The 12,148-nt window shown below is 44.8% G+C and overlaps 1 protein-coding gene across 1 annotated transcript in view; it reads right to left on the reverse strand.

Moving 5' to 3' along the window:
* The window catches only part of OTUD7A (OTU deubiquitinase 7A), a 373,732-nt gene that overhangs the window by 157,024 nt on the left and 204,560 nt on the right, over positions 1-12,148 (reverse strand). The window contains exons 3-4 of the mRNA XM_032391280.1: positions 6,515-6,610; positions 4,267-4,421 (exon numbers count right to left, since the gene is read on the reverse strand). Of these exons, the coding sequence (XP_032247171.1) occupies positions 4,267-4,421; positions 6,515-6,610 (251 nt within the window). The remainder of the gene's footprint in view (positions 1-4,266; positions 4,422-6,514; positions 6,611-12,148) is intronic.

Raw genomic sequence — 12,148 nt, forward strand, 5'->3', positions numbered from 1 at the left:
TAGTGATCTGAGGACAATAATAAACTCTAAGACTCCTATCATCTGAGTCCCAGAAGAGAAAAATGTGGAGTACAAAAATCTTTAAATAATAGCTGACAGCCTGGTTTATTATTACAAGGCAATCAATATAATCTGTTTTATTAGCAGTTTAAAGAAGGGGAAAAAAACCCACTTAATTATATCAATTGACATGGAAAATGCATTTGAAAAACTTAACACGTATTCATGATAAATCTCTCAACAAAATAGGAAAGGACTTTCCTCCACCTTATAAAGAACATCTACAAACACTTACAGCTAGGGCACCTGGGTGGCTCAGTTGGTTAAGTGACTGCCTTTGGCTCAGGTCATGATCCCGGGGTCCTGGGATCGAGCCCCACACTGGGCTTTCCTTGCTCTGCAGGGAGCCTGCTTCTCCCTCTCCCTCCCCCTGCCACTCTCCCTGCTTGTGCTCTCTCTCGGTCAAATAAATAAATAAAATCTTGGGCGCCTGGGTGGATCAGTCATTCGGCGTCTGCCTTCGGCTCAGGTCATGATTCCAGGGCCTGGGATCAAGTCCCACATTGGGCTCCCTGCTCAGCGGGGAGCCTGCTTCTCCCTCTCCCACTCCCCCTGCTTGTGTTCCCTCTCTCGCTGTCTCTCTCTCTGTTGAAAAATAAATAAAATCTTAAAAAATAATAATAATAAATAAATAAATAAAATCTTAAAAAAAAAAGCCCTACAGCTATTCTACATAACGGTGAAAGACTGTTGGGGGGTACGCTTCCATCCTAAGATCAAGAACAAGGCAAGGATGCTTTCTTTCACCACTACCATTTACCTTCTTCCTGGAAGTACTTGCCAGTGCAATAAGTCAAGAAAAATAAATAAAAGGCATACACATTGGAGTAAGAAATAAAACTATCTCTATTCAGAGACAACATGACTGTCTATGTAGAAAATCCAAAGGAATACACACACACACACACGTGTGTGTGCACACGTGTGCACACATGCATGAGGGTGTATACATACACATATACCTTAGGACAAATAATTGAGTTTAGCAAGATTGTAAGATACAAGGGCAACACACAAAGATCAATTATATTTCTCTGTACTAACGATGAACAATTAGAAACTGAAATTAAAAAAAAACCAATACCATTTACAATAGCTCAAAAAACCCCTATATATAAATCTAACAAACATGTATAGGATCCATATGCTAAAAACTACAAAATGCTGATGAAATAATTCAGAGATGAAATAATAAATGGGAAGTATGGCTACACTGACTTTATTGATTGTAAGGCAAAACATAGGATTGATTTACAGATTTAACACAATTCCAATCAAAATCCCAGCAGGATATTTTAGAGAGAGACATAAGTTGATCCTCAAATTTATATGGAAAGGCAAAGGAAAGAGAATAGTTGAAACACTTTCGAAAGAGAAAAATAAGGTTAGAAGAATCATGCTGACTTTGACTCACCACGAAGCTACACTAATCAAGATGGAGAAGTACTGGCAAAGGAACAGACATATTGATCAATGGAACAGAATCAGCATCAAGAATTAGCTTCCCACAGATACGTTTAGTTGGTTTTTGACAAATGTGCAAAGGAAATTCAATGGAGGAAGGATAATCTTTTCAACAAATGGTTTTGAAACAATTTGAGCCCCATATGTATACAAATGGACTCTAGCCCAGATATTCTTAAAAAATCCACTCAAAATGAGTCAGAGATCTAAAGTAGAAAACTTTTAAGAGACCACCTTGGAGAAAATCTTCACGACCTAGGGTCATGCAAAGGTTCTTAAACATGTCACCCGAAATATGATCCATGCAAGAAAAAATGATGAATTGGACTTCCCCAAGATTAAAAACTTTTGCTCTGCAAAGGCTACCGGCAAGAGGATAAGAAGTCAAGACACAGACTGGAGAAGAATATTTTCAGATTCCATCTCTGACAAACGATTTATCCTCAGAATATATAAAGAACTCTCAAAATTCTACTACAAGAAGTCAAATGACTCCATTTAGAAATAGGCAGAAGAACTGAATGATCATTTCACCAAAGAGAAGATACATATGGAGAATAATAACAAAACATTTAACATCATTAGTCAGTGGGGAGATGAAAACCAAAGTGATGGAGAAATACCATTCCACACCTAGGAGAATGGAGAAAATAATAAGAAAGAAAAGAAATACCAAGTGCTGATGGGGACGTGGAGCAGCCAGAACTCTCCTACGTTGCTGGGGAAATGCAAAATGGTTCAGCACTCTGGAAAACAGTTCGGCAGTTTCTTGCAAAGTGAAACATACAGTTACCATATAAGCCAGCAAATCCCACCCCTGTGTGTGCACCGTGGAAAAATTTAAATGATGTTCACAGAAGCCCCAGTTGTCAAATACACATTTGAGAGCAGCTCTAGTCATAACTGCCCCAAATTGGAAGCAACTGAAACGCCCTTGCACAGGTTAACCGGATAAACAAACTGTGGTCCATCTCTAGGATGGGTAGCACTTAGCAATAAAAAGGAACAAACTGTTGACATGCACACCTTGCATGAATCTCAAAATAGTGATGCTGAGTGAACAGAAGCCAGTTTCAAAAGGTTAGGTTCTGCATGACTCCATTTATATGGCATTCTTGGAAGAGACAGAGCGAATATGACAGGAGCCAGAGCAGTGGCTGTCAGTGGACAGGGTGGGAGAGGGCATGACGATCAAACACAGCAGGGAGGCAGATGGGGGGTGGGGGACGAGGTGGTTCTGTGTCTGAGACTGCTAGTAATAACATAAATCTATGCATCATTCTTAGAACTATACCCCAAAAGGTCAATTTTTTGGTATTTTCATTTAAAAAATAAAATTAAGGAAGAAAAGGGCTGACAACTCTCGTTTCCTACTTAAGGCTATCCAGATAATTCAGAGCAAGTCAGTGCTACTGCAGCGACGAACAGGATCTTTGTCGACTGCTTTTGGAACCTCTGCTACACGTGGGTAACTCCAGCAAGCATTTGGCATCACGGCTTCAAATGTGCACAATCACCCTGGAAGGTGGGTGAGGGTTAGGATTGATATACAGGAAAAACTGAGGTTAAGGGAAGAAAATAATCTGCCCTCTGTGATGCAGAGCCAGTAAGTGGCTGGGTCTGGGTTTGGCCCCAGCTCTCGCTGCCAGCCTCACTCTGCACCTGCCTCTCTGCATGGCTGCTCACTTCAGGGAGGAAAAGCAGTGGGACTGTCAGGGAGGGGATCGACAATCGGCGTGCGGGGGGTGGGGGTGAGAATCGCACTTCGATTTATGTGCATCACAAACATTCGCTACGCATTTTTATTCTGAACCCTGAGTTTGTTTGAAATTCTGGGAGCTTCAGGGAAAGTTAAAATTGACACTGTTGTTGCTGGCCTATTGGCATTTTCTCAGAGCCCTTGAAGAGGTCGTTCTTAGTTTTCCATGGGATTTGAATAGTTACCTCCGCCATCATACAAATGTGTAGCAATCCATATTGCTTCCTAAGTGAACTAAGGGATAATTGTGACTTAGAACAACTTAACCAAGTATTAGCTAATTCCATAAACAGCAGTTTATACATTTGAAGCCAAGAGAAATCATTTACAAATTCTCTCACACATTTGTTTGTTCTGAGAAGTTATGACAGGCTCTTCCCACCTCTCATCTTTACCCCACCACACACAAGTACACAAAAAGATTTTAAAAATACACAAAGTAAGTCCATTTTAGAGCCTGAGACAGAAATTGCACATTTTCCACGTAACAAACGATATCTACACTTAAGGTTTAAGGAGGAGTTCAGCCTTCTTGAGTATGAATTACTACCATCTATTTACTGGCTACTACGTGGTTTTCCTTCGCCTAAAGTATTTTTGTCTCAGCCACGATAGAGATAAGAAATGTTCAGGTCTCCAACAAAAGTGTTCTCTTCAATGTTCTATTATTTCTGCCCTGTTATATATTTCCTTTAAAAAAGTAATTTCTGATAAATTTTGACTATCTTTAAGCTTTAATGCAAAGCAAAGCTGAACTAATAATGCCTTCTGCAGTTTTACTGTAGAGTGCTGAGTTATTGATTCCATACTCAAAATAAAGCCAAGAATAACACAAACTATTTCATCATCAACACCTTTTTTTTTTTACTCTTAATGAGCTCAGTCCCACCACCGTCAGGTAACAGAAATCTTCTTATCTTTTTTCACCGGTTCGAGGTTCTTCTGCCCAGGAGAGTGGCATGGGGACAACAAGGCCCGCTTACCTTCCAGCAGGTCTCTGGCCAGACCAGGTTCTGCCCCCGTGGACCGAACAAAGTCTGACAGGACTGCGTCCATATCAAGAGTCATAGGATCATGTAGAAGGGCTGCCCAACACTCAGCCGAGGTGGGGTTTGGAAGCAGGCTAGAAACCATCCATCTGCAAGAAAGGAGAGAGGCGCCACAGTGCTGTAAGAGGGGAGGTAAGTGGCAAAAGTGCACGCGAGTGAGCACGCATGCAGAGAATGGAGAGCCGAAACCATTTCTGCCCATGTGGGACAGCGGCCCCATTCTTCAGGTAAGACACTGAATAAAAATCAAACCCAGTGTCATCCCTCTGAGCATGCTATATGAGCCTGGGGGGCAGAACCAACTCCAGTGCTTCAGACCTTACATTTTGTCCATTCCAATGACAGCTGACTGAGAAGAAGATAGACCAGCAATTGGAGGACTAGATATTTGTCCAAAGGATACAAACACAGTGATTCAAAGGGGCACCTGCATCCCAATGTTTATAGCAGCAATGTCCACAATAGCCAACCTACGGAAAGAACCCAGATGTCCCTTGACAGATGAATGGAGAAAGAAGATGTGCTATATATAGACAATGGAATATTACTCAGCCATCAAAAAGAATGAAATCTTGCCATTTGCCATGATGTGGATGGAACTATTATGCTAAGTGAAATAAGTCAGTCAGAGAAAGACAAATACCATATGATTTCACTCATATGTGGAATTTAAGAAACAAAGCAGATGAACATAGGGGAAGGAAGGAAAAATAAAATAAGATGAAATCAGAGAGGCAGACAAACCATGAGAGGCTCTTAACTATAGGGAACAAACTGAGGGTTGCTAGAAGGGAGGGGGGTGGGGGGGATGGGGTAACTGGGTGATGGGCATTAAGGAGGGCACTTGATGTAATGAGCAATGGGTATCATATGCAACTGATGAATCACTGGATCCTACCTCTGAAACTAATAATATAGTACATGTTAATTAAATTGAATTTAAATAAAAAATTTTAAAAAAAGATAGGCTAGATTGTTTAAAAAAAAAATCAAACACCTACGTACACATTGATTAATTTGGGGTTACTAGATTTCCAATCCTCTTCCAAGTTAACCAAGCACGCGACACTTCCACAGTGTAACGGCGTTGCCCACTACATCCCAATTACGGCTTTATCAGTGAGCCAACCCACTCCCTCGGTTCTCACCCCCCTCTTGGCTCTTAGGAAAGAGTCCACGCAATCCAGACCCAACTGAAGTACCAAACCTGCTGAAATGACTGCTGAGCTATCTGTCATCTCTCCAAGAATCGTTGTAGTCACAGGAACAATCCAACAAAATTCATAAGGATACGAGATTTCCCAGGTGGAATGGTCCCGGTTAGAACCATACAAGAGGCATCCTGCAGCTTGATCACAGAACGCACCCACCAATTTTGCTGGAAGAAAGCAACCAGCACCTGGCCTGGGAGGCTCATGCCGGGGAACCAGTGCTGGGCCAGTGGTGGATACCTGGTCATGGCTGATAAATTGGAAATGCATCCCTGGGTTTGCATACGTAAGGGGTGGGCAAACGATGGCCCATGGGCCAAGTGGGAGCTGCCATCTGTATTTGTACATAAAGTGGTACTGGAACATAGTCACATCCATTCATTCACATGTTGTCTCTGGTTGCTCTTCACGTGGCTGAGTTGAGCAGTTAAAACAGAGACCACAAGGCCCACAAAACTAAAAGCATGTATGAGCTGGACCATTACAGAAAGTTTGCTGAACCCACTGTAGATTTTATACTGATATAAAAGCCCATGGAAAATGTTATACTGGTATAAAGTAAGCATCTAATTAAGTATGTAATTAATTTTACCTGATGTGGGGTGGATTTAAGTCCCATGCTATTGATGAGTGTCCTTGTTCCTTCTTCCCAGATAAGCACTCGGATGCTCTGCTCTGGGGGCCAGATTCTCTGACAGATGATGCTACTTCAGAGCCAGGCTCGCTGGCCTAATCTGACCCGCCACTCTGACCAGCTGTGACATGCTGCCTACCCTCTCCGAGCCCCTCTGTGCATTTGTAAGACTGGTGGAAATAAGCTTATCTAAGGTTTCAGACCATGGGGAGGGGGGATCAGGCAGGGAGGTGTGCAACCTCAGAGCTGTTCACTGTTTTTATGCCATCTTGCACGTGGCTCTCGTGTGGGTGAAATTTTTAGTCGGTGTTGCTAGAAAGTAAGAAAATTATTTGACCTGATGTATACGGTACCAATTAGGAGATTGCTTTCTTCCTTCTCTCCGTGGACTGGAGCCTCGACTGGGAGGGGTCTTCTTTTGTCACTCTTCCTCCTGGGGGACAAATCAGAGAATGAGAGCACGTTATTCTCATTTGCAGGCAGAAGGTGAAGGCTTTGCTTCTTGTCACATGAGGCTGCATCTGAGGCCAACTGTTTGCGGCGTGCCGCTGGCCTCCTGGGCCCGACAGGCACCTTCCGACCGGCCAACTATCGGCTCCTGTATTCATGGGGGCTTCTGCAAGGGAGGGGGCGTCTCAGCTTTCCTCATTTTAGCAAGTATCTATATTTCAATGAGTATCCTGTTCACAATACAAAGCTGTTTTGTTTTTTATTTTTTTATTTTTTAAAAATATTTATTTTAGAGAGAGAGAGAGCAAGAGCATGGGGGTGAGGGACAGAGGGAGGACAGAGAATCTCAAGCAGACTACCCGCTGAGCACGGAGTCCGATGCAGGGCTTGATCTCCCGAGAGATCGAGTCAGACGCTTAACTGACTGAGCCACCCAGGTGCCCCTACAGAGCTGTTTTAAACCTTACTACGAACACCGTATTAATGCACTGAACCTTAGCTGTTTTTTTTTTTAATTGTGAAAATATACTCATAACATGAAATTTACCATCTTAACCTTTTTGTACAGGTCAGTGGCATTAACATTCACACTGTCATGCAAACATCCCCACCGTTATCTCCAGAACTGTTTCTTCTTGGCCCACTGAAGCTCTGTCCCCATTAAACACTCACGTCCATTTCTCCCTCAACCCCAGCACCTGGCCACCACCGTCTGACTTTGTTTCTGAATTTGACCATTCTAAGTGTGTTGTATAAGCAAATCATATGGTATTTGTCCTTTTGTGACTGGTTTATTCTGCTCAAGCATAACGGCTTCAAGGTTCATCTGTGTTGTAGCAGGTGTCAGAATTTCTTTCCTTTTTAAGGCTAGTCTTGGTCCTTGAGTGCCACTGTAACACAATACCAAAACTGGGCCACTTAAACCACAGACGTTGATTTCTCACCATCTGGAGGCTGAGCAATCCAAGATCAAGGTGTCAGCAGAGCTGGTGTCTGGTAAGGGCCCACTTCCTGGCTTGTAGATCGCCACCTCGTTGCCGTGTCCTCATGTGACTGAGAGAATGAGCTCTAGTCTCTTTTTCCTTCTCAGAAGGACACTAATCCCATCATGGGGGCTCCATCCTCATGACCTCATCTAGACCTAAGCCCCACCTCCTAATATACCACATTGAGGGTTGGGGCCTCAACATCTGAATTTTGGGGGGACGCCCAGATGCAGTCCACAACAAGGCTGAGTGATAGCCCATTGCATGGATATACCACATTGTGTTCATCCATTCATCTGTAGCTGGATGCTTGTGTTGTTTCCACCTTTTGCTTATTGGGAGTAACTGAGTCTAAATCACTTTTCCACTTTTACAGGTAGGTCACCATGCTGTGACCACGACAAGCTTTCACCAGTGTTAAGAGTACAGGTTTATGCCCACACCACCTCCTCTGTACCTTGTCCTCCATGCAGAGATCAAAGAATGGGGTTAAAATAATTTTTTTTGCCACATTAAAATATAAACATTTGCACAGCAAGATGTTACTCGGCCTATCCCCCTGAAGACTCCTTTTTTTTTTATTATTATGTTATGTTAATCACCATACATTACATCATTAGTGTTTGATGTAGTGTTCCATGATTCATTATTTGCATATAACACCCAGTGCTCCATGCAGAACGTGCCCTCCACCAGGCCAACCCATTCTCCCACCCCCTCCCCTCTAGAACCCTCACCTTGTTTTTCAGGGTCCATCACCTCTCATTGTTCATCTCCCCCTCCGATTTCCCCCCCTTCATTCTTCCCTTCCTGCTATCTTCTTTTTCTTTTCTTAACATATATTGCATTGTTTCAGAGGTACAGATCTATGATTCAACAGTCTTGCACACTTCACAGTGCTCACCATAGCACATACCCTCCCCAATGTCTATCACCCAGCCACCCCATTCCTCCCACCCCACCCCCCACTCCAGCAACCCTCAGTTTGTTTCCTGAGATTAAGAATTCCTCATATCAGTGAGGTCATATGATACATGTCTTTCTCTGATTGACTTATTTCGCTCAGCTTAACACCCTCCAGTTCCATCCACGTCGTTGCAAATGGCAAGATCTCATTCCTTTTGATGGCTGAATAATATTCCATTGTATATATATACCACATCTTCTTTATCCATTCATCTGTCGATGGACATCTTGGCTCTTTCCACAGTTTGGCTATTGTGGACATTGCTGCTATAAACATCTTGGTGCACGTACCCCTTCGGATCCCTACATTTGTATCTTTGGGGTAAATACCCAGTAGTGCAATTGCTGGATCGTATGGTAGCTCTATTTTCAACTTTTTGAGGAACCTCCATACTGTTTTCCAGGGTGGCTGCACCAGCTTGCATTTCCACCAACAGTGTAGGAGGGTTCCCCTTTCTCCACATCCCCGCCAACATCTGTCGTTTCCTGACTTGTTAATTTTAGCCATTCTGACTGGTGTGAGGTGATATCTCATTGAGGTTTTGATTTGGATTTCTCTGATGCCAAGCGATGTTGAGCACTTTTCTATGTGTCTGTTGGCCATTTGGATGTCTTCTTTGGAAAAATATCTGTTCATGTCTTCTGCCCACTTCTTGATTGGATTATTTTTTCTTTGGGTGTTGAGTTTAAGAAATTCTTTATAGATTTTGGATACTAGCCCTTTATCTGATATGGAAGACTTTTTTTAAAAATTTTTTATTGTTATGTTAATCAACATACATTAGTTTTTGGTGTAGTGTTCCATGATTCATTGTTTGTGCATAACACCCAGTGCTCTGTGCAGAACGTGCCCTCTTTAATACCCATCACCAGGCTAACCCATCCTCCCACCCCCCTCCCCTCTAGAACCCTCAGTTTGTTTTTCAGAGTCCATCGTCTCTCATGGAAGACTTCTTTTTTAAACCTAATACCCCCACTGCCACCAAGGCCTCATAGTCATGCAGTGTGGTGACACGGGAGGATGGGCCATGGGGATACGGGTTCCTGGCCAGCTTGGCCACACTTACCCCACTTGCCCCTGCCACCTCTTCTAGTGCACTGCTGGGCCCCTCAACCTTCACGAACCAATGCACCCACCCTGCCTGGTTCTATTGGTGTGAGGTTCAGGGGGGCCACATCCTGGCTCCACAATCTGGCAAATGCCTGTGCATCTTGGCCCTTGGTCCTTGGCCTCCCCTGAGGGTCTCACCCTGTGAACAGGTGAACAGGTGTGTCAAGCTGTTTTCGCTATGACTCTGCCTTCGGAGAGGCAGTGCAGCATGGGAGTAGAAGCTGGGCCCTGGAATCAGTCTCTTGGTGCCGAAGTGGCCCCATTACTACTTCCTGTAGAGCCTCAGGCCTGCGCTCAGGCCCCTCCCTGCACAATACAGTGCTTTGACTAGGTGAGTAAGGACCCTTTCTGTTAAAATATCCCAGGGTTTGAAATGTCTCAAAAAAGAGAGAGAAGCAAAGGTTTCCAAATGCTATGTGAAAAGTGATGAAAAATAACACTGAGAGATTCCTTCTCCTCTGTTATTCCTACCTGCGTCTGCGTCTGCCACTGTCGGCTTCCGAGCAGCCCACGACAGACTCACTGTGGGTGTAGCGTCTCCGTGGTTTATGCGGCGGGTAGAGTGCACACCTGAGGGGCAGCAATGTTCCCCTAAGTGCTTGAGAGACGGGTCTTAACAGGCCCTATGGGGGATGGCCAGCGGCCAGCCATCTTCCTGGGGCCACCTGTGTGCCTCCAGGGAGGGCTGCAGTCTTGGCTCTGGTCACACACCCCCAGGACTGTGGCGACTGTCTGAGAATGAGAAGAGTCACTACACAAGCCTGAATACCAAATCCCTGGCTAGGCATTTTCCTAAAACCCCATTTTGTTGAACATCTTCTGTAGTGAGTAGGTATTCTTATTCCTCTTTACTTGTGAGGTTATAGAGGTTTGGAGAAGGGGAGAGCTCTGGGGGGCACTGCTGGGACGTGCCGGGTCTCCCCGTGCAGTCCTCTACGTCTTGCTCCAAGAGTGGTCCATGACCCTTCACCTTCCCTTCAGGCAGCAAGGCAGGGCTGACCATGAGCACGAAAGCACAGAGGCCCTTCCCACGCCGATCTCTGTGTCCCACAGCAGTCTGGCCCGGCCTGGCCTGCCCCTCTTCCAGCCCCTGGCTCCCTCGCTCCCAGGCCCTGGACTCCCTGAGGTCACACTCCGGGGAGAGCTTCCTATATACTCCCAAGTGTGTTCTCCTGGCTGGCTCTCACTGAGAATGTTCCTCATGCGGTTCCCATCCGAGTTCTGCCTCCCTGCGACAAGGCTGTGTGCCCGGCCCCTGTCCAAGCCCCAGCTGTGCTCGGTCCCAGGGGGTCCCCTTAATTCCTGTGATAGTGTAAGATACCATGCTACCCACCCACAGACCAGAGGGGACAAAAGCCGTTGCCACAGGTCTTCCTAAAGTGCGGATCTCTGTGGCTCTGTGTCTCTGTACTGGGCTCTGGCGCGTCATGCACCTGTACACGTGTGCACACACACACACACACACACACGTCAGCTGTGGAGGGCTGGGGGAGGGGCTCATCCACGTGGCGAATCACATGAGGCGATTCTGACGGGGGCTGTCTTATTCCACACTCTGGGAAATATTGCCAAAACTGAAATATTGCTGAATGCACTGTCACATATTAGGCTTTTGTTCTTTATGAAATAGGAAGGCTAGTGTCAAGTTTACAAGCTTTTATAGGCTTAAATAACCAAATGAAGCAAAGAACCATCCACCTTCCTAGAAAGCACTCCTTACATTTATGTAAAAGAACTTTGTTTTGATAAGTTAGTTTAAGTAAATATGGGCATGAGTATGTGACTTTGTTCCCTTCCCCTCAAGAGGCTGAGCAGGGAAGGACCCTCCTTCTTAGCTTGGCCACATTCTAAGTGCCAACCCTGACCAGGCTGATGGCTGATCTCTATCAGACAAGGCAGGGTTTACGGGAGATTAAGTGAATTACATGTCTGTGAAAGAGCTCTGTAAACAATTATGGGCTATACAGATATTTAAGATCATCCTCTTGTCATCAGGGGGTCAGACCCAGGGCCTCTGAGACAGTGATTCTCAAAGTGTGTTCCTCAGGCCAGCAGCAGCTTCCTCTGGGAACTTGCTAGAAATGCCCATTCCCAGGCCCCACCCAGACCTGTTGAATCAGAATCTCTGCAGGGAGGCCCTGCCAACCGGTTTTACATGTCCTTCAGGGGGTTCTGCTGTGTGCTGAAGTCCCAGAACCACTGTTCTCAGAGCTGTGAACTTAGGTTGCCAATAAACATTTCGAAAAGAGGTAAAAATAATGACACAGCATCAGAACAAACATGGTGACATTTTTTTCCTTTATAATTGTCTTCTCTTCTGTTGATTTCTACCTCCCCATTTCCCTAACCAAAGTTTTATTCCCTTCCTTCTTCAGCTGAAACACAGAATTGGCCAAATTTTCAGAACTCAGGCCTCCTTTCAACCAACTTCCTGTTCCACACACCGCCCCCCCCCCCC

This window comes from Phoca vitulina, unplaced genomic scaffold, assembly GCF_004348235.1.
Source record: "Phoca vitulina isolate PV1807 unplaced genomic scaffold, GSC_HSeal_1.0 scaffold61, whole genome shotgun sequence".
Classification (NCBI taxonomy): domain Eukaryota; kingdom Metazoa; phylum Chordata; class Mammalia; order Carnivora; family Phocidae; genus Phoca; species Phoca vitulina.